This window comes from Syzygium oleosum, unplaced genomic scaffold, assembly GCF_021117445.2.
Source record: "Syzygium oleosum isolate NSW1041296 unplaced genomic scaffold, Sole_v2.1 Sole_v2.04, whole genome shotgun sequence".
NCBI classification, from domain to species: Eukaryota; Viridiplantae; Streptophyta; class Magnoliopsida; order Myrtales; family Myrtaceae; genus Syzygium; species Syzygium oleosum.
The window spans coordinates 5,588,693-5,615,982 of record NW_026607488.1 but is presented as its reverse complement, the minus strand read 5'-3'; the positions used below and the strand labels follow the sequence as shown (position 1 = coordinate 5,615,982).

Sequence of the window (27,290 nt, the reverse complement as noted above, 5' to 3'; positions counted from 1 at the left end):
TAAAAGATCGTTATTCCCCAATGTTGAAGTTTTTCAAGGTACTTTGAGTGCTCATAGCTGCATTGAAAAGCATTCCCAAACGCACCCGAAATAACTTCAGCAGAGGCAGGTTGCAGAAAAGATGCAGAAATAGCTCACCACAAGACTGAGCTACTTAGATACTTCACTACAATAGAGAACCACTCTGCTGCACGAAATGTTTTAAGTACAAGCTCGCTGCATTCAAACACCCTGGAAAAGCAGTAACACTATAAACGTTCCATCAGTTTTGTGGTTTCCATCATCTTGTACAATTGATCCACCGGCCAAAAAGGATATCTCTTACGATTATGTGCTTTCATTACATCGAAAGACAAAAGAGAACCGGGCACGAAACACCGATACTACCTCCTCGCAAGAGAATATATCTGATAGGGGTTCGGAGGGATGAACATGTGTATCATAGTAAAAGAAGTCGCTTATCTCCTCTTGTTTTCATGTTCTAAACGGACTAAGCCACAAAAAATAGGAAAACCATGAGGAAAAAGATCAATACAAAAAATATTTTGATCATGAGCCACCTATTTGATGATATGCTGTTCAGGTACTTCAGCAAAGCCCCCTGTGCACCCTCTACATTTGCGAGCGTGTCATCCATATTTTCGTCAATCCTAACAGAAACCAAAAAAACAAACAGTAAAATGCCTGTCGAAACAGTGATCAGCATGGAAATTTACACGAACAGAACATTTCCATGAACAGAAATCATGACTGACGTTCCACTCTCCGGGTGGAAGCAGGACAGCAAGAATTAGTCTAATAGCAAAATAAACTAACTCCTAAATCTAACACTCCCACAAAATTTAGTGAAGTCTCTACATCACAAGGAGAAACTATATGTAGGCGATTGTACATCTGCATGTGCATACGGTTCATGTGAAGTTTCCCAAAAGAATTTCTAGTTTTGCTAGCTCGATTCATTCATCAACTAGCCCCAACGATTCTATTTTGGGATTGGAAATACCATCACATCAAACGACTTTACTTCTCATTTCATCATTTATTTATTTCAATTCAATATCTTGATAATGTTAAATTTCATTGGGAAAGACCTCATTCACCATACATACAATAAAACTCACTAGCAATCCTAGAGGACACCCTATGCAGGAGATAACATCTACTGCAGGCACAAGAACTTTCCTAACTAATGTCATCATGGTATTGGTAGCTAGCAGGGAACCTAAACCATGACAAACAGAAAGGAGATGAAAAATGGTGATCAGTATTATCTGAGATGAAGCTAGAACAATTCAATGGTGGAATGCTCTCTTCAGACTATTCCAGTTATATTCAGTATAGGAGGACATTTTCAATTGCATTATATTTCCGCAAGACATTTAATATGTCGTAACTTAATTCAAAAGAAGAAAAGGAGAAGGAATGAAGAAATGCAGACAAGATTTCAAAAGGACAAGAGTCTAATAAGCCAGAAAAATGTTCTCGTACTCAAACATAAAGTGGTCACTGACAAATAATTAAATAGCTTGCATGAGAGATACTCTAGACAGGAAAAACACCTGATTGCAATCTCTCCCTGCTGAGAAACCAGGGTCGCCAGCTGATTAAAGATACTGCTCAACTCATGAATGGTAGACTCTACATTTTGAAGGGCTTCAGCTCTGCTCTGCATGTAACTGTCTTGCAAAGGAACCAATTGCTGTTGTTGCTGTTGATTTTGCTGCAGCAAAGGCTGACTCTCCCCATCTCCCTGCTTTCTGAGGAAGAATTACACATGACATTGAAGGTCATATCAGCAAATGCATACATGTAAGCTAATTCCTCCTACCAAAATTGTATAAATTGCATGATGAGTAATGTCAACAGCGTCTCAGATTAAAATGCACAAATCAGATCCTCACAACATAATTGGTTTGACGTGTTTTGCATTTTCAATTTCTCATCAGAAGAGAAGGGAAGACCACTAAGAAGTTTGATTATTTACACAAAGATTGATAACAAGTTGAAATTAAAGAAATCATGCATACCCACCAAATTCAAAATGCAGAGAAAATAATTTAGTTCATAATGATGCAGGAAACAATGCAATGTTGCCACGCATTGCCACTAAGTCAACACATCCGCAAATCATGTTAATGCTTATTGCCACGCTAGGGGCATTGCAACAGGTCCCATAGAACAGGTACTTATCATCCCATTAGCAGAGATGGGTTACAATCGCAGGAGAGCTTTGAAAAGTGTACTGCGTCCAAGACCTTCTCTATATAACATCGAACACTGTCGCTGAAGTAAAGATAACAATAATATGCTAAAAAAATGAAAATGGTTCCAGATTGAATATGTCCAAATTAAACATTAGTCTTATGGAGGAAATTATAGAGGAATCAATGCTGATCTTCTCTGAAGATAACAAATTTTCCGATAGCTTAGTAGGTGAATACGTTGCAGTTCCAGTTCAAACAGATGGGCAAGATTGTAGCGGCCCGATTCTAGAAAGAGTTTCAAATGACAAGCAATTTGACTCGACTGCAGATCATGGGGTTTCTGATGTGATCAACAGCTTCAATTTCAAAGAACCACGCAGATGAGTGCGATCTAGATGCAATATCAATCATACAGGACAATCACAGTATTTCGTTAAAAAATCATTTACACCGCAGCTGTTCAAAGATAGGATGAAGTTCGTGCAAGTGTACCATATGAATAATTCAGAACTCCAAACAAATGCTTGGTCCGTAAGAAGTAAGTGGAAAGTAGTTTGGACTGGCAGCTAGCAAACATCAGTGCGAAAGAATACAGCTTTTACCTGGGGAACAACGGGGATGATGATGATGATGATGATGACGACGGCAACGACCCATTAGCCCATGGGGGAGGCGGAGCTGCCGAGGCATTAGCAGCTGTTCTAGCAGCCAGTGGACGTTGACGAACAAAAGGATTGGTGGTTTCCTTTGAAGCAGTGGAAGAGAATAACTGTCTCCTATTTTCATGTACCTTCAAGTTCTACATGTAAACAACAGAATATGGTTATGACTGAACGCAATGTGATTATCCAAGACATTTCAGTAACCAACTTAATTGAGTTCAGCCATAGCAAAGCAAAATTAGATAACTCAATGAACTAGGGAAGCATTCCACATGTGAACCTCCAGCAGCTTCTGGACTTACCTCGGTTCGCATGGTTAGAACTTCTTTGAACTCTTTTGTAGCACTCATCAATCGATTTTTCAGGTCATCTACAACCGTAGTTGAATGACTAGTCGTGTCACTGGAGACACCGCCCTCATTTCGGGAATTGCAAAGGAGCTGAAGATCTACCACAGCAGAGTTGAGAGCAGTAATATCCTGCTTGATGACCGCAGTAAGTTCCTGAATTTCCATAGTTGGATCATCAAAAACCGAGGTTCTCTTTGCCACTGCAACCAGAAATGTAGTTGATCGGTTGTTTAGAGATGTCTTTAGTGGAACAACTATCTATAATGCAAAACCTAGACCCAAGCAAACTGTCACACCTCTGAGGTCACTCTAGACAATGCCAAATGTAACAATGCTACTAAGAAAAGACAAATATATGCTTCGCCCAGGCTTGGCGCGAACATGTAATGATAACTGCAGATGAAACAGCTGCTATTTCTGAACTATTCGGATCCTTACATTTCGCCAACTTCGCAAGCTTCTGGGACGTCTGATGTATCCCAAACCCGATTTTCGAAGCCCTCCGATTGAACTCGGATTGAAGGGCAACCCCCGACCGTGGTTCTTCCGCCTTGGAACTGCTGCTGCCGCTCGGCCCATTCGGTCCCGGTCCATTTGAAACCGACTTCTTTAATCTCTCCGCTATACTCTGAAACTCCTGCGTCCGATCCCGAAAAGACGACTGCGCAGCCTTTCCCAGCATTTTCTCTAGAATTCCGACTCCGTCCTTCTTCGAGCTCTACCGAAACATAACCACTGAAACACAAAGAGATTCCAAAGGATCCCCATCAGATCTTGCACGTATCAGTTCAGCAGCACCAAACGCAAGTAAAACAGCAAATTCCCCCAACCCTCCAAAACCCAACAGAGACGCAAAATTCGACTCCAATCAATTCCTAGATCTGGATCGATCGAATTTCGCCACCAACCGCGCGAAAAATCGCCGTTCCAGAACGGCATTCTCGCTCGCACCGCGAAATCGGAACCCCCGCTCGCACACGGACGTCAACGCGAATCCAAGATTTCTACAGTTCAAACGACCTCAAAAAAAAAAAAGGACCCAACTCCGATCCACCGACACGGAATTCCACCGTTCCTTGCCCCCTCGCGAATCGTCCGCGGCCGCACCGCGGCGCGACCGGCCGGAGCAAAAGAAACCGCAGCGCCGGCGGATCAGAACTGCTTACCTTCCAAATCAAAGACCCCGCGCGCGATCCCAGGCAAGATCCGAGCCCTAGAGCTCCTCCGGGAACCCCTGGGAAGAAGAAAATTTACCCCCCGGCGACAACGAGGTGATGAATCGAGGAGATCGCAAGATCCGATCGAAAGGTGTCGGTGTAGAAGAAGATGAAATCGCTGCTTCGTGGCGATTCTTGATGGCCAAAATGTACGAATTGGAATGTTATATCTTGTTGTCGCGATGTCTATATAAGGTCAATTTGCTTTTGCCCATGAAATTTATGTGGCAACCCCCAAGGTGGGTCCACAAATCCACAAAAGAGGATGAATTTTCCTTTGATAATTCACAAAAAAAATAAAAATTTAATGTGTAATTTGGTCCCTAAACTTTTAATTTGTTCGATATTATTCCTGAACTTTTAGTACGTATTCTATTTGATCCCTAAATTATATGAAAATATTCAATGCAGTCCTTTCCATTAATTCAAGTTCATAGATTACATTGAACATTTTCATATAGTTCAAGGACTGATTTGAACATGTACTAAAAGTTCAGGGATGATATTGAATAAATTAAAAGTTTAGAGATCAAATTACACATTGAGCTAAAGTTCATGGACTGTTTATATCATTATCCCAAAAAAAAAAAAGTGTAGTGTTGATAATTTGTGTTACTAAGATATGGTTTATTTTAATATTTTTTTCTTAAGCGAGAAGTTACTTTCTATCAAAGTTTAATGAGTTGCCTTTTATATGTTTGAATTGGGGCATTCCAAAAAATTTCGGGATGTCGTATCAAATGAAGATTTGATGGTGAAAATATTTTAAATATGAGATCTCAAAAGTGAAATTTATATCTATATAATGAGAAAAATGCGGTTGTTAATTTGCACATTAGCTAGAAATTATACTTCTAACAATTAGTAGATTTTCTCAAGATAACATTATTTAATTGGTGATAAATCAAATAAGTAACCTAACAAAGTGGGATTAATTATGACTAGACCCAACGCGTGCTGCTCGCGTCGTCGACTCCGAATTTTAGCTGGAGATGCCGATTCAAGTTTTAATTAAAAAGAAGCAGAACTTTTTTTTTTTGACATTTGTCTAACTACATTTAGATAGTGCAGAGCCACGATTAATTTTGGTTTTCGGATTTAGGTGCCGAACCATAAAATAGCCTGTGGATTCATCTACAATTAATTCGACCTTATATCATAAGTTGGTCTTAAAGTAAATAGATATCTCATTTGTCGGAAATGAATGATTTGGAAAACATTATCCTAAGAATAAAATCACTCGCATCGCTTACGAAAATAATTTTTATCGTCCATGATAACGAAATATTTTCCGGTCACTGATTATTTCAAGTTATATAAAGGATTATTTTAGAAAAAATATTTTTCAAATTATTCATGCGATACGTAACTAGTCGCACACGCTCACAGAAGTCACGTTTCTGCAGCGTTCCTTCTCCTCGTGCCTTGCCATGCAAGCGCTCTCCACAGTCTAAAGGACTTTGCTGGCTTGATCTGAGTCTGCGCCCGTGGCGACCGAGTCGACTGCCGCGACGATTTCGGGCACCCCTGCGAGGGCAGCGATTGTTGCGACGGCCATCGTTGCGGTTGCTGTAGTGTTGAAATTGCGTACTGCTCCTGCACTCGAGACTCGCGATGGCTGTGACGATACGGACCCTGATCCCGAGCGCGCCCGTGGTGACTGTGTCTGCAATGGCGATGGCTGTACATCCACATCACAAACAGCCCCGGTACTCAATGGTCGGGACCAAGACGACGACGCGGACCTCGAATGTGACCCCAGGCTTTTTGTGCGTATGGCAACTGAGTCGACCGTCGATTTGGCGGTTGCGATGCCCGTCCCGCAATAAAATATGCCAATTCAGTACTCGAGCACTGCGGTTCGCTTCCGCCATGTGCTACGATGGACCACTGCGACGGTGATGATGACCTGGTAGGCGAGTGGATCTTGGTGGGGACGAGAGATTTCGTGCCAATGGTGACTGCATCAACCGCGACGACGATGACTGTCGTGGCGCCAAGCATGGCTGCATCGAACGCCTACATGACGACGTGGACAGCTCCTCGGGACGGTGACGAAGAAGAGGATGACTGCAATAAGAAGCTGCGGCGAATGTATCGACTGAAGCGAACATGTCTTCGTCTAGTGTCGTCCAAGAGATGATGCGCTGAAGATACGCCTCCATGTCCCTCTCTACATGATTCCGCCTATTACGACAGCTAACACCAGCAGAACTACCGGCGCGATCATTGATATCTCTCTCTCTCGCTTCGGTTCGGTTCGATTCGGGGTCGGGTCCGGCTTTTTCGACGGCCCTAGTCTCTATAAAAAGAAACGGAAGAGCAACTAGCCTTACAGATCAACGCATTATTTAGGAGATGGAAGCCACGGAAATAGCTCCGGCTTTAGTTATTTGTGTACTTCTTCGACGTCATGGAATGCTGGAAAAACATTCCTCTTTACGATCCCTGTAAGAGAAACAGCAGCTCTACATATCTCCTTCGACGAGAAAAGTTGTCCGTAATTTTGCATAGATGAGAATGTGATTACTTAATCTGTTCACTGCGCAGGGAAACGCTTCGGGTGCAGGCTAGCAAATTACATTTTCCGGGTATCAGGGAGTTCCGGTCAGGTGATCATGATGTATTGGATCCAGCTGAGTCGACAATCTTCGTCCGGCCATTCAGGCAAAATGAATCCATGGACATGCACATCTACTCGGAAAAAAAGTTTCAAGAGTATGAACGAAGTTTAAGGCCATCCAACATGAGCTTTTAGTGCATGAACAGATTATGCCGATAAGGATGATAATCTTAGACGAGCTAACTGCCCCGAAGGAACACGTCTATTACAACCGAGTAAACTGTAGTTCACATGCAGGGACGAGTTCCGAATTTTACTGTCGATACGAACTTACTGAGACTAATGGAAGCAGCGAATCATCGGAACAGGAGAACCGCAATAAGTAACCGCCTTCTTCCATTTGAAATGAATCTCCTATACAGTGTCCGGCCAAAACACCACGTACCCTCCTCCCTCATAATGTTGGAATTGAGTTCTCGATAGCAACTTTACCCTTGCCTCTCACACAATGTGTGAAATCTGTCAACCGCCATTCCTCCCCATTGCAGCAAAAATTTGAATACCGTCATGCTGCTGCTCAGACAATTTCAACTGCAGCAATGTCAATAATCTGTCCAAGAAAAGATCATAGACCGCGGCAATTTAAAGAAGCACAGTATTTGTTCAATCACATAAGGTTATTTATACTGCAGTAAAACGGTAGCAGAACCAACCATAGTGCTAGAAATTTCAGAATTGTCTCTTTGTTGCCTTCTTCAACCTTAGGTTCCAATCGGTGGTATACTAGGCAACACAGAAACAATAATTGACTCTAGAAAGAGTTTCAAATGACAAGCAATTTGACTCGATAGCAGATCATGGGGTTTCTGATGCGATCAACAGCTTCAATTTCGAAGAACCACACAGATGAGTACGATCTAGATGCAATATCAAACATACAGGACGATCACAGTATTTCCTAAAAAAACATTTACACTGCAGCTGTTCAAAGATAGGATGAAGTTCGTGCAAGTGTACCGTATGAGTAATTCAGAGCTCCAAACAAATGCTTGGCCCGTAAGAAGTAAGTGCAAAGTAGTTTGGACTGGCAGCTAGCAAACAACACTGCAAAAGAATACAGATTTTACCCGGGGAGCAATGGGGGTGATGATGATGACGACGGCGGCGACCCATTAGCCCATGGGGGAGGTGGAGCTGCTGAGGCATTAGCAGCAGCCAGTGGACATTGACGAACAAAAGGATTGGCGGTTTCCTCTGAAGCAGTGGAAGAAAATAACTGTCTCCTATTTTCAAGTACCTTCAACTTCTACATGTAAACAACAGAATATGGTTATGACCGAACGCATGTGATTATCCAAGACACATCAATAACCAACTTAATTGAGTTCAGCAATAGCAAAGAAAAATTAGATAACTCTATGTACTAGGGAAGCATTCCACATGTGAACCTCCCGCAGCTTCTGGACTTACCTCGGTTCGCATGGTTAGAACTTCTATGAACTCTTTTGCAGCGCTCATCAATCGATATTTCAGGTCATCTACAACCGTAGTTGAATGACTAGCCGTGTCACTGGAGACACCGCCCTCATTCCAGGAATTGCAAAGGAGCTGAAGATCTACCACAGCAGAGTTGAGGGCAGTAATATCCTGCTTGATGACCGCAGCAAGCTCCTGAATTTCCATAGTTGGATCGTCAAAAAGGGAGGTTCTCTTTGCCACTGCAACCAGAAATGTAGCCAATCGGTCATTTACAGAAGTCTTTAGTGGGACAACTATCTATAATGCGAAACCACGACCCATGCAAACTGTCACACACCTCTGAGGTCACTCCAAACAATGCCAAATGTAACAATGCTACTTAGAAAAGACAAATATATGCTTTGCCTAGGCATGAATTGAACATGTAATTATAACTGAAGATGAAACAGCTGCTATTTCTGAACTATTCGGATGCTTACATTTCACCAACTCCGCAAGCCTCTGGGACGTCTGATGTATCCCAAACCCGATTTTCGAAGCCCTCCGATTGAACTCGGATTGAAGGGCAACTCCCGATCGCCGCCCTTCCCCCTTGGAGCAGCTGCTGCTGCTCGACCCATTCGGTCCCGGCCCATTTGAAACCGACTTCTTTAATCTCTCCGCTATACTCTGAAACTCCTGCGTCCGATCCCGAAAAGAAGACTGCGCTGCCTTTCTCAGCATTTTCTTTAAAATTCCGACTCGGGTCTTTGAGCTCTACCGAAACCTAACCACTGAAACACAAAGAGATTCCCAAGGATCCCATCAGATCTTGCACGTATCAGTTCAGTATCACCAAAACGCAAGTAAAACAGCAAATTCCCCCAACCCTCCAAAACCCAACAGAGACGCGAAATTCGACTCCAATCAATTCCTAGATCTGGATCGAATTTCACCACAAACCGGGCGAAAAAATCGCCGTTCCAAGACTTCCACGAGTAAAACAATCGAACGGCATTCTCGCTCGCACCACGGAATCGAAGCCCCCACTCGCACACGGACATCAACGCAACGCAAATCCAAGATTTCTACAGTTCAAACGGACCTAAAAAGACCCAACTCCGATCCACCGACACGGAATCCCACCGTTCCCTTGCTCCCCGTACGAATCGTTCGCGACCGCACCGGCGCGACCGACGGAGCAAAGAACCGCAGCGTCGGCGGATCAGAACTGCTTACCTTCCAAATCGAAGACCCGCGGTCCAGGCAAGATCCGAGCCTGGGCAAAGCGTATATTTGCCTTTTATATTTGCCTTTGAATTGGCGGATTCCGAAAATCTTTGGGATTTCGTATCAAACGGAGATTTGATAGCGAAAATATCTTAAATATAAGATTTCAAAAGCGAAATCTATATCTATATAATGAGAAAAATGCGGTCGTTAATTTAACGTTGAGTTTTGCTTTCCGATAGAGAGAGATTAATTGGTAAAGAGTCGTGGCAGGGAGCCGGGAGGTATGCTCTCTCTCTGCCTCTCTCTTTCCCCAGGAGAGTAAACAGCTCGCACACGCTCACGGAAAGTCGCATTACCGCGGTGTTCTCTCTTCTTGTGGTTTGCCATGCAAGCGCTCTCCACAGTCTAAAGACCTGCTGGCTTCTTGCGGGCTTGATCTGAAACGCCAACGCACCAATTCATAATTGTTGCTCGATCAACACAAGCGTGCATAGGAGGGAACCTGTTGAACGTGAGAACCCAGATGGATGCATAAGCGCAAACCACATATGAAACAGTCAGAAGTATGCTCTTCTGTCGTGGTTCTTGTGGGCTTGATCTGAAACGCCAACGCACCAATTCATAATTGTTCCTAGATCAACACAAGCGTGCATAGAAGGGAACATACGAAACATTCAGAAGTATGCTCTTCTGTCATGGTTCTTGTGGGCTTGATCTGAAATGCGAACGCACCAATTCATAATTGTTCCTAGATCAACACAAGGGTGCATAGAAGGGAACCTGTTGAACGTGAGAACGTGAGAACGCAGATGGATGCCTAAGCGCAACCACATATGAAACATTCAGAACTATGCTCTTCTGTCATAGTTTCTGACGCGACTGACTTCGAAGACATGTTCGCTTCTATTCCATTCCACCATGATCAGATGACCATCACTCGGTCAACTGCAGCTAGGTACAATCCTTGAGGGTTGTTACTTTCGCCATTGTCGCTGCGGCGGTCGAAGCCGCCGTCACGTCGTTGCCTAGGTGCTCGGTGCAGTCATGCTCGGCTCGGCAACGGTCATTGCCGTCCTGGTCAATGCAGTTGCAGTCATTGCCGTTGCAGTTGATTCGGTCACCATCAGCACGAAATCTCTCGTCTCCACCAAGGTCCATGTCATTGACGTTATGCTCGAAACCGTGCTCTTCACCCTACTAACCACCTGTTCATAATTGCTGCAGTGGATCACGTTAGCACAGCAGGGAGAATTGCCACTGTCTTGGAGGCGTTTGTGACTGTCGCCATTCCCACCGCGGTCAAAACCACGCTTCACATGGTCACTGCCATCAGAGTGCTCGAGTACTGGAGCGGTATATGATTTTGGCACATAGGCATCGCAATTGCCAAATCAACAGTCGCCTCAGTTGCCACACACAGTCTGGAGTCGCATTCGAGGTCTGTGCCATCAAGGCTGTTGCAAGCCTCCAGTATGGGGGCAGTTTGTGATTTGGATATACAGCAATATCCATTGCCATCACTGTCATCAACATCAACGTGGCAATTAACACAGTTGCCAAGGGAGCAGAGTCTGCGCTCAGGATACGATTCCACTCCGTCGTGGCTGTTGCAAGTCTCGGATACAGGGGTGGTTTGTGATTTTGATATGTGGCCATGGCCATTGCTGGGATCTGATGCAACTCCGCCGTGGCTGTCGCAAGTCTGCAAAATTCGAATACCACCATGCTCCTGCTCGGACAATTTCAACTGCAACAATTTCACTATTTCAGTAACCTGTCAAAGAGAAGATCATAGACCGCAACAATCTTAAAGAAGCAAAGTATTTATTCAAGCACATGAGGTTAGTTATACTGCAGTAAAATGGTTTCAGAACCAACCATAGTCCTAGAAATTCCAGAATTGGGTCTCCGTTGCCTTCTTGAACCTTGAGTTACTAATTGGTGGAATGCTGCAACACAAAACAATTACGAGTTTAACTGGCAAGTACGTCTCATTGTAGAAAATCTGGGGCGCAATCAAATTTTTGCCTCTTAGAAAGACAACAATTCAGCTTTTGCCCCCTTACTTTGGCAGCATGAATTGTCTGGAGTTAAGAATACAACCTAAATATGAAGTTCATGCTTCTTGAAAGGTTAAAATCTAAGGTTCCAAAATTAGATTAATTCCTCTCCCAGCTCAGAGATTCTTACCACTATGGAACAGGATCATCACCAAAGTACCAACCTTCTATGATAGTCAGGCATGCCAGTTCCAAGGCTGTCCACAACTTTCTCGATGCCTAGCGCAGGATGATTACACTAGAACGAAATTCTGGCAGAGCCTGAAGCTTCTCGCAGTTACGTACGTCAAGCTTTTGGAGATTTGAGAGGCAACAAATGCTCTCAGGCAAGTGGGAAATTCGGGTATAGGATAATTTCAGGACTCTCAAAGAGGATAATCCCCCAAGATCACAGTCCATCTGAATCTCCAAATTCCAGCAGAGAGAAAAATATATCTCTTCCAACTTTGGCAGATTTCGTATTGCTTCAGGAAATTCTTTTATGTGAGTACCTTCCATCTTTAGCACTTTCAAATTTTCCAAATGCTTGACTGAATGAAGCAATTCATCAACTCCCGTGTATGACAGGTCCATAAACTGCAGTTCCTTGAGCTTTCCAATGGATAGTGGAATTTCAGTTAATTTCTGACAGTTCCTTAAAGATAGGCGTTGAAGTTTCTGCAGCGACCCAACGGAAACTGGGAGGGTCTTTATAGCAGCTCCATCCAGTGCAAGATTAGAGAGAGATCGTAAGTGATCAATTTCATATATTTGTTCTAACCTTTCACAATTGCAAGCACTAAGAGTCTCAAGTTGCTCCATAGATTCTTTTTGGAACCGAATCGTATCAATAAGTGTCCCATCAATCACAAGCTCTTTTAAAGTATCCATGAAACTCAGATCTGGCAGCTGGTCCACATTACAAGACTTCAAATTTAAGGAAACTAAGCTGCCTAGATTTTTTATGGATGGGCTAATCAAGGATAATTTAAAACAAGTATCCAGAATCAATCTTTCTAGTTTAATTGGAGCAGGGAATTCTGGAGATTCAAGTAACTTGAGACAGCCTGTTAGATTCAAAACTTTCAATTTCTTCGCCTTCTGCAAATCAATGAGACAATAAAAAAGAATGAGTTCTTGAAAATCGTAGGATCAACAAGATAAAACTAAATGTAATATCTACCTCTCCTATCAGCTCCCAACCTCTCCAACCATGATTTACCCGGCTCCATGACAGATCAAGGATGATCAAGTTTTCGACATTGAAATGAGAAAGTCCCAAGGTCTTTTCAGGGCATATTCGCCAATCCAACTATCTTAAGTTTGAAAGAAGATTCTGAAGATTGCCTTCAATATATGCACAATCCAGTTTAAGGAACCTCAAATTCGACAGGGGATCAAATGCTTCGCTAGTGAAACAAACATCAGTTCCATGATCAAACATGAGTTCAAGTCCTTGCACATTTTTAGTGCCCTGTCAGTCAAACAAAAGTTAGCTGGATGAGAAAACCAACAAGAAAACCTGGAAAAGCATCATTTCATTTTAACAAGAAAACCTGGAAAAGCATCATTTCATTTTCTCATCCAAATTAAAATGAATGAATGAAGGACAAATAAATCAAAAAGAGCATTGACTTTGTCCACTCAAGGAATCACATCTTGTCCTTGCATTTACCTTCTTTTCATTTAGTGTGGCTAATGCTTCCTTGTGATTCCACAACCTGCTTCGCCTGCAAGGCTCTTCAGGGTTCTCCTTCCTTACTATTTCCCTACCAAAGTCTCTTAGTTGGTCATGCATCTGCAGCTCGTTATTCTCTCCAACTTTCACCAAAGACCTAACAAGAAGTGCTTCAATGCCCCTTCGATGGAAATATTCAGAGTCTTCCCACATGTAATTGGCCATTCTCTCGTCCTTTCCAATAAAAAAACATGCTATATCCAGAAATATCTTTTTCTGATTTTCATTTAAATCTTCATAACACATCTCCAACACCTTTTCAACTTTCTCGTGAGGAGCACCTTTATATTTCTTCAGTTCATCTTCCCATACTTCTTTTGGTTTAAAAAATAAGCAAGAACCCACTGCTTCAAGAGCTAAAGGAAGCCGACCAGTAGCTGATACAATGGCGCTAGAAAGAGTATGGTCGACCTCTCCGACAAAATCCTTCCCGAAAGCATGCTTACCAAAAAGTTGAAGAGCTTGACCTTTTTCCATTGCCTCAACCTCATATTTTTGAGCTGTTACTCTGATCTTCATAAGGACATCTTGTTTTCTAGATGTCACAATAATTCTGCTTCCAGGACCATAACCCGTAAGGTCACCTGCAATCTGAGTAAGCTGTTCAGAATCACCCACGTCATCAAGAAAAATGAGAACCTTTGTATGGCTGAATCTGTGTTTGATAAAATACATAGCCTCGTCAGAAGTACGGAACTCTAGACTTCCCCTATTTACTAGTTGAGAAGCTAAATTACTTAGCAAAGTCTTGAGCCCTTCAACCTGGGCATACCTTTCTCGAACATTCTCGAGATAGGCACAGCCATCAAAGAGATGATAGAGTCGGTTGTAGACAACCTTTGCAAGAGTAGTTTTGCCAATCCCAGGGATACCACATATTCCAACCATGCATCCCTCGTTGCCAATTGTTTTAACAGCTTGTCCATCACGACAGACAACATCAAGCTTACTCATAATCTCTTTTACATGATGGTTGATTCCAACTAGATAATCAGTCACGACTAGGTCAGGCTTCTTTAATCGTCGCAAGACATCTGAGACGACTAGCTGTATGAGCTTGCCATGATGCCTGCCAATTTAACAAATGAGAGAGAGCTATGATGATATGAACTTTAATGACTTGACAGTAGACCAAACGTAAGATAGGGAAGATTGAGTTAAGCCATGGCAACACAATGTATGAAAATAAGAAACGCACCAATTAACCTATAGTTGTTCATTTAATCAATGATATCAAAGTCGAATTTAACCTAGCATTTATTATACGTAAGGATAACAGAAACTAGTGCATTCTTTGAGAAATCCTTTTACAGTTTACAACTTAAACGCAGATTTGGTGAAACAGTAACAAAATCATGCCGAGGATAATTTCGTCGAGGGATTAAGTGTAGAATTGAGTATTGACAAAATGATCTATGAAATAAGTTGGTTTATTTTACTAGGATACGATCATGTAAGTCTGTTGTGTACCCTCAGCTTTTTGTTTTGAAGAATGGACGCATTTAGTAAGGCCCACAATAAAACAGACATGACAGCAATATATATTTACAAAATATCTGACTTTTTTCTTTGTGGCCATTGAAGGTTTCAAAATATCTAAACTCTGATCAGCTTAACCTGTGACAAGATCTTGGACGTAATATTTTCAGTGAAAGTGTAAATTGAGACTGTGATTGCATTTTGCTCAAGGCAGAGCCGTGTAGTATGAGACGAGCAGTGTAGATTGGATTACCCATCATTCGTTTCAGCCAAGTTCAACCCTTTCATTTCTCCAATATCTCGGAGAGCCTTCTTCCACGCATCGATCCTCTTTCTGCCAACTCCCTCACTTTTAAGTTTATTAAAGGACTCTCTAAAAGACCCCGTAAGGTGTTTTACATCAGAGATATCAACGTGATAGAATATGGGAATGATCATTTGCTCATTCTTTTCTCTGCACTCTAAAATTTGCTGCAGCTCCATGAGGCAGCTTTTGCTGGAAGCGTAATCCTCCGAGATGATGGGTATGGCTATCTTGGATTGCTTGATCGCCTCAGCGAGTGACGGCTTGATCTCTTCTCCGAGAGGGAGCTCTTCATTGTCTCTGAAAACACGGATCCCCCTTTCTTTGAGGCTGGTGTAGAGGCAATCTGCAAATCCCTTCCGGGTGTCCGGCCCTCTGAAGCTCAAGAAAACTTCGTAACTTCCCGATAAAGTGATAGAAGTTGGTGAAGATGCCAGTGATTTGCGCGATTCCTGTCAAATCAAGGGACCAAACTTTATCTGGTAACATTTGGATTTCTACCCAGTGGAGCTGAATTCCCAAAATTCCCAATCGTTTGCTCCTCATTAAAAGTAGAAGTTGCTTAGCTAAATAACAATGCATAGAAACAATATTCTCTCATGTTTTCCAGTAGAACTCCACGAGCATCCAAACATGTCTTTTCTTAGAAGGAGAAAAAATGAACATCTCACACACACTCAACAACGTTCTCTTCGAGCATTTTCTGAACGAAGTTATGGATTGGGAAAACTACTCTACCAGAAGATCACTTCAGTTGAAGAAACGTATGCAAAATCTGTATTCAAGGAAACTAAGCTAAGTGCTGAAATGAAACATTAGAAGCGACACCAACCACGTTTCCTCTGACCTTTTTTACTACGTATACGATGAACGCCTCGGCGATCGAAGCCCAATGAGCTTGTTTTAATTTCTGGAACGCGCATGAAAGCGCGAACAGAAACACCACCCACAACGCCCAGTTCATCTCTCTCTCTCTCTCTCTCTTTCGCAGACACAAGGCACAAGTAGGAAGACGGCAAGAGGGCGAGAATATGATTGACAGAATCAAACGCTTCTCTGGCAGGGACGATCCTAGAGGCTTGTGCAGTTATGCATTGAAAGGGAGAAACTTAGATACCCCTGACTATTTCCACGTTACCGTCAAGTCAACTATATACACCGTTTTCATCAAGGTCACTAATCTCAACTGCTTTTGCATATTTAACCGATTGCCGCCCAGTGGGGGCAATGTAATAAAAATAATAGTGCTATTTTCACGTCTACACGACTAAATCCACTCACTAGATAAGCAACATTGCCCTCGATAGTTTCCAGACTTACACAGGTTCCTTCGATTAAGGGTGTGTTTGTTTCGCAAAAAAATGAATGATTTGAAAAAGATTTTGCTAAAAAATGATGAATTGTATCGCTTACAGATATGAATGAACAAAATATAATTTCATTGTCCGCGAATATATTTAGATATAAGTTGTTGTCGATAATGTAATTTTGATTTTATTTCGGAAAATTTTTAACGAGAGATTTTTTTGTTTCATTCGGTTATCTCATTATATGTATATCAACGGCAACTGATAAAAAAGAGTTCAATAATGAGATACACAACAAAAATAAAATTTTACAAAACTGTGTTAAAAAGCTTCTAATTTTCAATTTTTTTTTCAAAATTCTACTCGACAAAGTAATCCAAAAATTTGCTTGACGTGGAAAAGAAATAGATTTCTTGGAAATTTCTGTCTTCAACAGACTAAAATGTACATAGATAATATCTAAAAACAAAAAAGAAGAAAACATAGTTCCTTTAATGTACATGGTAATATCCACTTACAATTAAAAAAGGAAATATGTTATATCTAAAATTTACATGTTTTAATGCCCGGTTTATATTTCCTACATAGAATTAAAAAGTAGAAAAAAAGGAAAATGAATAAATTTAGGATCCATCACTTTAACAGGCATACCAATTTATGATTTTTTGTGGTATTAACTTAATTTAATAAAAACTAATGGAGGGTAAATTTGTCATAAATGTACCAATTCGGAATTTTTAGTGGTCAAAAAATTAGTTTGAGATAAATTTATCACATGTGTACCAGTTTTGGGTTTTTCGTGATAAAAAAATTAGTTTATGATAAAATTATCACATGTGTACTAGTTTAGGATTTTTCGTGGTATTAACCCATTAAATAAACATCATTGGCTTCTCTTTTCTGGCAAGTCCAAGAAGGAAAAGGTGAAAGTGAAGTTCTCTTCTAAACCAAAGTACCCAGCTATTTAGGGCGCAAATGACAACCATTCTGTTCCAGAAACAATTCTTGGAACAGAAATAGATTTTTCTATTTCTGTTTCCAAGACGAGTTTCTGAGAAAAGAAATCCGTTTGATAACGATAAAAAATTTCTATTTCTAGAACAGAAACCCGTTTGACAACAGCATAAAATTTCTATTTCCTAGAATAGAAACCCGTTTGATAACAACACAAATTTCTATTTTCCGAAACAGAAATCCATTTTTTTAGAACCCCTTTTGGGGGTTAAACCTCTTTAAGGGTTTTTTAGGGGTTAAAACCCCTTTTAAATCCCTAAACTAAGGATTTTTCAAAATACCATTTGGGCACCTCAAAAAATTTAAATTTCACTAAAAGTAGGTGGCCACAAGTATTCTAAGCCATCCTGTGAAGTTTTGAAATTTTTTATTTTTTGATTTTTTTTTTGAAAAAATTCACCAAATTTCCTATTTTCCCGAAATATAACTTTTTTTATTTTCTGGAATTTTTTAATTTTTATGGATTTTCTGAATTTTTTTTAGACTTTTAGAAATTTTCCGGATTTTCTAAAATTTTTATGAATTTTATGAATTTTTTCTGAATTTTGTAAATTTTTTATGATTTTTCTAATTTTTTTTATTTTTCCACCGGGAATGAACCAGACCGAACCGGTTCGAATCAGTCTGACCATGTCAGACCGGGGCCAAATTTAGGAAGAGATGTGCTTTGAAGAGAGAAAACAGGTTTTTTTAAAAATGGTTTTCATTTCTCGTCCAGAAATAGAAAACCTACTTTTTTTTTGTTCTGATTTTTGGTCCATAATCACTTTTGGAACAAAAAGTTGTTCCAAAAATAGAAAAATGAAATTGCGTTATCAAACGGGTTTCTGTTCCAAGCCTGTTTCCGGGAACACAAAACTAGTTCTGGACAGAAACAGAATAATTATCATTCACGCCCTTAGGAGCTTACTTGGGACTGTTGTAGTTTCTTCTAGCCTCGGGAAAATGACTGGAAAGGCTCTGGACAGTGACGTGGACAGTCGTCGTCAGAGTCGATTAGATTAAGCATTTGTCGATTACGATGATTTGTTCGTGTTAATGTTTTGGTCGGTTGAGAAAGCAATCAATTAATATAAGTTTTTGTAATTGGAAGTGCGTTGCTTGCTGCAATCGATCCTTTGGAAGTTCAAATTTTTCAAATTAAAGTATGCTTAACAAGGATTGGGACATTTGTTAGCGCGGTCAAATCGATTTGGAGATAAGGGTGTAGGGCGACCGATGCCAAGCAGATTATACTTATCATCTAATTTGGTCGGTCCCTAATAAGGATTATTAAATTCGCTAAGCACAAAATTAAGGGATTGGATTAGTGCTTGTATAGAGCTGATGACTTTGTACGTAAAGTTAGAATGTGAATATTTCTCATATAAAAATCGAATAACGAATGAGACTAGAAAACACATAAAAAGAGCTCGTTTCTTTTGGTGAAAATAACAAATTAACTATGTAGAAAAAAAGGAAAATAACAAATTAGCTATTTAAGAGCTTAATCTAATCATTTTCCTTTATCATTGAGGCTGGTGAGCTCGGCCATCGCCGGCCCACGCTTGTGGCCGCTTGCCAACCGCTGCCAAGGCCAGCGACCAGCCGAGGGACGAAGATGGAAAAAGAAAAAAAGAAAAGCAAAAAAAAGAAAAGAAAAGCAAAAAAAAGAAAAATAAAATATTAACATATTTAAGATAATCAATTCCGGAAAAGTGTTTTCACCTTCTTAAAGTAGGGAATTCACTTTTCTGAATTTATACATGAATATTTTTCTTGACCGGAAAGTGTTTTTGGTTAACCAAATCATTATCGGACAACCAAACGAATGAAAAGCCCGGAAAACACTTTCCCGGAAAATAATTTCACCAAAACAAACGCACCCGGGGGCATTTGTTTTCATGGAAAACGTACCGTTCTTGGAAAATGTTTTCCGGAAAATCATTTTCCAGGAAAATGAGTTCATTCTTCGATGTTTGGCTAAAACCTAAAAACTTGGAAAGTATTTTCAGTTGTTTTGTGAGGAAAATCTGATGGTAAAAATTATCAAATTTTTTTGTATTTTTTAAACTATTTCAAATTATTTGTTATTTTAAAATTATTTTTATTAAGAAAAGAAAATGCATGAATGTTTTCCTTCTTAGAAAGAAAAGAAAAGAAAAGAAAAGAAAAGAAATAAAGAAAATAAAATAAAAAATATTAACAAATTCAAGATGAGTAATTCCGGAAAGTGTTTTCACCCTCTTAGATAAGGGAATTCACTTTCCTAAAATTAAACATGATATTTGTGTTGACCGGAAAGTATTTTCCGTTGATCAAATCATTTTCGAAGAATCAAACGGATGAAAGTCCAGAAAATACTTTCTGGGAAAACACTTTCACCAAAACAAACACACCCTTAAATATTATTTGAAAAAAGGAAAAGACGGAAACAGTTCAGGTCCCATGATCTCCAATGTATTAATCCTCAGGTTTCATGTAGGACGGACACGATTAAACAAGGGGAAAATTTTGTTTACACGTAATTTATAAAGTAATGAATGATGTGGTGGAGTGAATCAATCACGACGTTTAAATTTCATGTTTTTTTTTAAAATGCACTGAGCATGAATCTTGACAATTCTTGAAGCGTGATCAAATCATTTTAATGGATGTGACCCTCCACGAGGGCTTCCTACGTTGATATCGGGTAAGTCCGAATTAAATATGAGCATAAAGATATGAACCGCGGGTATCCGAAGATGAGATCAACGCAGCATCACCACGCACGCCTTGATTCGTGAATCAAGTTAAAGGGGGTAAAGTGATGGACCCGTCATCTTCGTGATGTCAAGATGATTTCGTGAAGAATTGGGCTCTGTGCTAGTTGACCTTGCGTTTTCACTTGGGCAACAGAGACTTGCATGAAAAGTTGCCGAGTCAATGACTGCTCCTGCTCACCCCGTTTCTGCAGCCAACCAATCCCCTCCTCCTTTTGCATGCCCGCGCGACACAGAGAAAGAGAGATGGAAAGATGTCCGGTGTCATTTGATTAGGGGGAGACTAATAAACACGACAGTCCAGAGAGAGAGAGAGAGAGAGAGAGAGAGAGAGAGAGAGAGAGAGAGAGAGAGAGAGAGAGATGGATCCTGGAAACGCCTCACATGGCCGAATCAGGAGAAGGATCACTGGCCTGGCCAAGCTGATGTCGTCAACCTGGAGGGTTTTGGACTTTTCCAAGGGAATGGACCGAAACGTGAAGGCACTGGCTTCGTTTTTGTTGCTCTTGTACTTCTTATCGGTGATGTGGCTCCTACCTTCGAGGTCATTTGCCGGCGGGTTCCAAATTGGTCATTCATGGGACATATTGATCTCCCCGTTCCTAATTAGGATGTTGGTATCCAGCTTCCGTGGCCGAAGAAGGAGTACGGGCCTACTACACAAGCGGATGCAATCAGCTTTGATGGTTTTGGAGACACTGGCTTCCTTGTATGTGGTCTCGGTCGTGTTATCGAATCTGTGTGTCTACCTTTGGGAGAAGTACACCGGCGAGATTGAGCTTGATCCTGACATGGAGGTAGAGAAGTTGGCATTGGCGCTCGTGGTTTGGGTGGTTGTATCCGCCTTACACATCCGAATCAGGAGAAGGAACTCTGGCCTGGCCAAGCTGATGCAGTCAGCTGTGATCGTTTTTGCCTATACCTTCATTTTATGGGAAGTTGACATGGAAATAGTGGCTCTCGCTTACATTATCTGGCTTGCAATATCGGTGCTTGGTCTCCCCCTTTGGATAGAGGTTACCGGTGGGACTGAGCATCTGCGAGAGTGGGGCATGGGCCTGTTTGGGCATTTTGCACTTCTTGATCCGAGTATCTTCACTTATGCGAGGGTTACTGCGGTTTGGATTATTCTCTATGCCTTTTACAGCGAATGCGAAAGGCTGGTGTGGGACGGCATGGATACAGCACCCAAGGAGGTGCGTGATATCAATTTACGCTTCCGAGCTGAATTATGAACGTACAGTTAGTTTATTTTTCTGGTGCGATGACTTTTCAGACTTGGTAATGTTTGTTGAGTTGATTGTTCGGCTTTTTTCTTTTTCTACAGGTAGCATCCTCCTTGTCGATTTCTGCCTTGGCTAAGAAAGAGTTCCGTGTTTTCTTGAGTGTCAACAGAGGACCAGATGTCCGTGATGAGTTTATAGACTTCCTAATGGTTCACCTGACGAGATCCGGGATCTCCGTCTTTGGATTAGGCAAAGAACTGCCTGAGGGGGAAGAGCTGGTTGAAGTGATCAAGCGATCAAACATATCCATTCCCATCATATCCAAAGGCTACGCTTCCTCTGAAAGTTGCCTCATTGAGTTGGGTCTACTGTTGGAGTGCAGAAGAACAAACGGCCAAACGATCATTCCCATTTTTTACGACGTCGATCCATCGGATGTGCGATATGTCACGGGTTCTTTTGAGTTGTCCTTGAAGATGCACCAGATGAAGGGAACAGATGGCCAGACAATCCGTGCATGGGGAAGGGCTCTTCGTGAGGTTGGGGGTTTAAAGAGATTTTACTCTGCAGACAACAATTCTTGGTAATTCAATTGTAGCTGATTTCACTTTATATTTTCTTAGGACCTTCTCTATATAGGATTTATAGTCTTCTGACAGAGAGAAGAATGGCTCTGAGTGAACATGCCGTCTGCAATGTTACATTCAAGATCATGGGTCTCGCAACGAAACCCACCTGTCCATTGCTCTTTTCGTGCATTGCTTTGTTTACGAAGGCCCGATTGAGTGCATAATTTAATTCATTTCTGCTTTCTCTCTTTGCAACTGCCATCTTTTTTCTTAATTCCTACTCCTATCCCTAATTCTGATTTAGCAGGTCTAATTACAAGCTTTTAAAGCAATTCCTCTTAGATATGCTGCAAATGTTCAGTAAGTGGGACGTCGAGGAAAATTTGGTCGGAATTCAGGATCGAGTACAAGAGGTCATGACAAAGCTTGGTGTTAACTATAGAGATGGACAATCAGTTGGGTTACGTGGCGGGGATGTCCGAGTAGTTGGAATCTATGGCACTGGTGGGGTTGGCAAGACAACCCTTGCAAAGGTTATTTATAAAGACATCGCTTCTCTCTTCGATGGCTGTAGTTATCTCGAGGACGTTCAAGAAAGGTTTGCACAATATGAAGGACTCAAATCTTTGCAAAATCAGTTAATTTCCGATCTGCTAAAGCGAAGCTGCCCAAAGTTTACTTATGAAGAAGGTGAGCACATCATCAGACATAGATTTCATAGCATGAGAGTTCTTATTATCCTTGATGATGTCAATCACCATTCCGAACTCAAACCATTCATTGGGAAGCTCAGTTGGTTTGGTCCAAGAAGTAGGATCATTGTGACTACGCGAGATTATGGTCTTATCAATGTCCCTGAAGTGGCAGAAAGATATGAAGTTGAACCTCTGAAACCTGATCAAGCTCTTTTTCTCTTTCGGAGGCATGCTTCTGATGTCCTGCCTTTCCCAGAGGGCTATGATTCTCTGTTCGATGAAATTATTTCTGTAACTCGACGAATTCCTTTAGCAATTGAGGTTCTAGCTTGTCTTTTATGCAGAACGCCCACAACACTATGGCAACATACCTTGAAGATAATGAGTAACCATGTTGATCCAGTCGAAGGCGTGTTGATGGCAAGCTTTGACTTTCTTAATTATGCGACCAGAGAGATATTATTGGATATAGCATGTTTCTTTGTGGGAGAGGATATTGCCAACCCCTTTTCCATGTGGTGTGCTTGCGGCTATGATCCTCTTAGTGGAATCAAAGTTTTGCTCGACATGTCCTTGGTGCAAATTGGAGAAAATAACAAACTATGGATGCATGATCAGCTGAGAAATCTTTGTCAGCAAATGGTCAAGACTGAAGATCCCGAAAGGCCTGAAAGGCGCAGTAGGCTATGGAAACATGAGGATGCAGTTTCGGTGTTGAAGGAAAGGAAGGTACGCCCGTGCGGGACAAATGATTTCTTGAGTTGAGTGTCTCGTGATTAAAAGAATGATATTGTTGTATTAACTTACTGTTTCATTGGACAGGGAACTGAAAGGGTTCAAGCCCTCAATCTCAAGTTTGATGGTAGGCGCAATGATGGCTCTCCATCTGAAGAATTTGAGCTTCTGCCAGGCCTGAGGTTGCTCAAATTGGGTAAAACCAGAATCACAGGAGACTGCAAGAATTCCCCATCGAATTTAAGGTGGCTTGATTGGCAAGGATGCCCTGAGATCTTTGGAGATTGTGATCTGCATCTAAAAGAGTTGGTCATTCTTGATTTATCATGGAGTAAGGTTGCGCATGACTGGAAAGGATGGAATCAAATCAAGGTAACTATGAAGAGATTTATTGGCTTGATTCAATTTGATGCCAACTTTATCTGGACTTTTCTTTTGTTTTGCAGATGCCACAGTTGAAAATTCTAAATCTTACAGGATGTACTGGCCTATTGATGACTCCTGATCTCTCTGGCTTCGAGAAGTTGGAGATACTAATTCTCGAGCATTGTTCTCGGTTGGTGAAGATTGATGCTTCAATTGCTCATCTAAAGTGCTTAGTCACCTTAAATTTGAAGTTCTGCGGTGAACTCTGCATGTTGCCAAAAGAACTTAACGATATGAAAGAAATGAAGGAGCTTCTAATAGATGGAACTTCTATAAAGGAAATTCCCAGCACCCTGGCCATTATGAAGAAACTTAAAAGTCTCAGTGCATCCAATTGCTTCTCTCTGAATAGCCTGCCCGAGTCCATCGGTCTGCTGAAAGATCTTTCAGTGCTCTTGCTGGATAGTGCGAAAATTGTTGAACTTCCCGACTCGATTGGAGAGCTGGTGCAACTGAAGCAATTATCTTTGAGAAACTGCCGTTGTCTAGGGGAGCTTCCAGACTCGATTGGTGAATTGGGAAGCACTTTGATCGAGCTGGATGTGTCAGGGACAGGTATTTCCAAATTGCCAGGTTCAATCAGGAACCTGCGGAGCTTAAAACTACTGAAAATGGACTCATGTTTCATTAGAGAATTCCCTCGTGATATTGGAAGGCTAACCAACCTCGAAGAGATCCGTGCCTGGCGGTGTAGGAGCTTGGAAGGTGACATTCCGAGTGATATCGCGGAATTGAAATCTCTGAGGATCTTGGTTCTAGGATATACTCGTATTTCCAGCTTGCCATCAGGCATCCAGTCGCTTTGCTGTCTTCAGACCCTTGATTTACTCCACTGCGACAGGATTGAAGTATTGCCAATACTCCCCTCTAGCCTCACTCGCTTGCGTGTGATTTCTAGGAACATGAAGGTCGTGCCATTCATCGATCACTTGACAAAAATGGAAGAGTTGTGCCTTGGTGATGAAGATCCCGAGGAACTAGAACTACCCTCAGCGCAGAGGATGATGAATTCCATCCTGACCAGGGAGGCGGTTACCTCCCTTCTTTGGCCCAAAAGGTTTCCAAGGCTGAAGGTGTTGGAATTGTCTCATTCACGGATCACTGACATTCGCTTAAGGGACGAATGTCTTCCTCAGATCACGAAACTTGTTGTGTCGGGCGCAAACCTCAGGAGAGTACCGCAACTTCCGTCCACATTGTCATTCCTGTCAGTTCGAGGCTGTTTGTCATTGAAAAGATTGCCGACCATTCAATGTTTGAAAAGTTTGACCGAATTGCGGCTCTCACACTCTGCCATAAGAGAGGTTGAAGGGCTTGGAGAGCTAGAAGCGCTGGAGATCATAGATATATCTCACTGCGAAATACGGAGTCTTGACGGGCTCGACCAGTTAACTTCCTTGATAAGTTTGATGCTGTCGGACTGTGATCATCTCCAAAAGTTGCCCAACATATCAAACCTGAAGCGGTTGAAAGTTTTAGAAATCCGCCGATGCAGGGAGATAAAAAATATACAAGGTCTTCAAGTAATAAGATCGACTTTAGAGAAGCTGCATGTAGGTTAACGCGAGGATGAAAACTCGCCGGAGGTATAGGAGGCCTTGAGCAGACGGGCTGGTTCCGCTTAAGTGGCTTTGGGCATGGTAGGTTCTAATTTCTTGATCTATATTCTATACGTTCTGAAACCGATTACCTCTGGCATGTAAAGCGAAATACTGTTCATGCTTTAGAAGGGTAAATATTTCCCGATGTCTCATCCCTAGATGCCCATTTAATATTTCATTTCACGGGAAGTTCTTCTGTGTCGCTTAGGTTGTACTAGAGAGAGGATACACCAAAATTGCTTGTTATCCTATCTCAACTCAAATCCTGATGATCAAATGCAGCCAAAAAGAGAAGAGATGGCGAAAAGGAAAAGGTGGGTAAGGGGGAAAAAAAGAAAAACGAGAAGATTAGGTGGGTGGGCAAAATTGCCACATGAACTACTTTACTTTTATATTAGGAAAGTGAATAAATTTGAGGTTTACCACTTAAATGTCAATAGGATGATTAGTATATTTTTGTCCCAATAGGATGGATTTAAGCATATAGGGAGTTGAAATAGCCTCACCAGTCAAGGACTGGTCTAATATTAATATTGGTCACGAACGATAACATTTGAAGTTATTTGAAGTCGAGTGAAATTTTTCCTTGAAGTTTTGAGATTTGCAATATTCTTTTCGTATCAAAAGAAAAACCACGAGCACTCTTGAAAAAATCAAAACAAAAAGAAGCTCATCGTTAAAATTTGAAAACACACCTTTTGGCCATACACCATGTGAGTTTAGTCACAAGAGATTAATTGTTTAATTTTAATCTGAACTAAAAGTTTGATCCCGTTTCATAGTTTTGGTAGCTTCTTACTTTTCGTATCACATACATATTGAAATTGCACCATTGTAAAATTTGAGAGGGCAACATCCAAAATCAACCGCAAGATGTTGCAGCTCTGGTGTATTGTGGCCGTTATACTTTCTAAAATCTTTTAAATGTGCAGTAGTGTCCTTTTCACGTCTCTTGTTTGAATTGTTTGTAATGTCCAGTCGAGGAGATGTGACATTCATTAAATAGGATATGCTGGTCACTGAGTTATAATGTTCCTAACTTAATAAATGAATAAGGCTGCCATATTTCCACCCAAATTTAGGCTAAGACATTCCTTTCTTCAATCAACCGACCGAAATACCCTTCTCTATCTTCAATTTATTGTTTCTTTTTTTTTATTGACCTAATTAGCAAAAATACCTTTTATTTCTATTATCTCTCTTATCTTATCGGTTTCATAATATAAATGTCAAATTACACATAACAAGATATTATCTTATCCTGCATTCTATTATCACTTTGCCTAAAGAAAGTCGTTAATTTTAATTTATGGATCATATTTTTAATCTCAAAAGTTACGTAGAAGGTTAGAAATTTCTTGTTATGATGGCTTCTGAGCACACAATTAATTGCATATCTTTCATCAAATAAGTTGAGGGAAACTTTATTTCAAAGTTGAAAATTAAAATTTAAGCATTGCTGATTTTTGCTTTCTTTCATCAAATAAGTTTATAGGTTTCAAAAAAAGACCAACTACATTCCACCGTTCCTTGCTCCGTCGCGAATCGGTCGCGACTGCACTGGCGCGGCCAACGGAGCAAAAGAACCACAGCGCCGGCGGATAAGAACTGCTTACCTTCCAAATCAAAGACCGCGCGATCCGGGCAAGATCCGAGCCCTAGAGCTCCTCTGGCAGCGAGGCGATTAATCGAGGAGATCGCAAGATCCGATCGGAAGGTGTAGAAGGAA

At 41.2% G+C, this 27,290-nt stretch overlaps 3 protein-coding genes and 1 pseudogene across 7 annotated transcripts; 1 reads left to right on the top strand and 3 right to left on the bottom strand.

The window, feature by feature from the left end:
• Positions 1 to 199: 199 nt before the first annotated feature.
• Positions 200 to 27,201, bottom strand: LOC115674290 (syntaxin-32-like). 5 transcript variants are annotated; one of them, XM_056310681.1, is made up of 6 exons: positions 27,178 to 27,201; positions 3,598 to 3,951; positions 3,169 to 3,416; positions 2,807 to 3,003; positions 1,560 to 1,757; positions 200 to 650 (listed from the first exon to the last, which is right to left on the bottom strand). In XM_056310681.1, exons 2-6 carry the CDS (start codon positions 3,896 to 3,898, stop codon positions 491 to 493), a joined length of 1,104 nt encoding a protein of 367 aa, XP_056166656.1. In that variant the 5' UTR covers positions 3,899 to 3,951; positions 27,178 to 27,201; the 3' UTR covers positions 200 to 490. The 5 variants fall into 5 exon arrangements, with proteins under 5 accessions (XP_056166656.1, XP_056166654.1, XP_056166657.1 ...); XM_056310679.1 differs by lacking the exon at positions 27,178 to 27,201 and adding an exon at positions 4,383 to 4,585; XM_056310682.1 differs by lacking the exon at positions 27,178 to 27,201 and adding an exon at positions 4,383 to 4,584 and having other exon boundaries at positions 2,816 to 3,003.
• Positions 7,376 to 9,235, bottom strand: LOC115674291 (syntaxin-32-like). The gene is made up of 4 exons (XM_056310683.1): positions 8,898 to 9,235; positions 8,467 to 8,714; positions 8,124 to 8,302; positions 7,376 to 7,569 (listed from the first exon to the last, which is right to left on the bottom strand). Exons 1-4 carry the CDS (start codon positions 9,196 to 9,198, stop codon positions 7,485 to 7,487), a joined length of 813 nt encoding a protein of 270 aa, XP_056166658.1. The 5' UTR covers positions 9,199 to 9,235; the 3' UTR covers positions 7,376 to 7,484.
• On the bottom strand, positions 10,473 to 16,211 carry LOC115674289 (disease resistance protein RPV1-like; annotated as a pseudogene).
• LOC115674465 (disease resistance protein RPV1-like) lies at positions 20,774 to 25,546 on the top strand. The gene is made up of 5 exons (XM_056310764.1): positions 20,774 to 21,505; positions 21,637 to 22,118; positions 22,412 to 23,528; positions 23,622 to 23,906; positions 23,981 to 25,546. Exons 1-5 carry the CDS (start codon positions 20,774 to 20,776, stop codon positions 25,520 to 25,522), a joined length of 4,158 nt encoding a protein of 1,385 aa, XP_056166739.1. The 3' UTR covers positions 25,523 to 25,546.
• Positions 27,202 to 27,290: the final 89 nt, after the last annotated feature.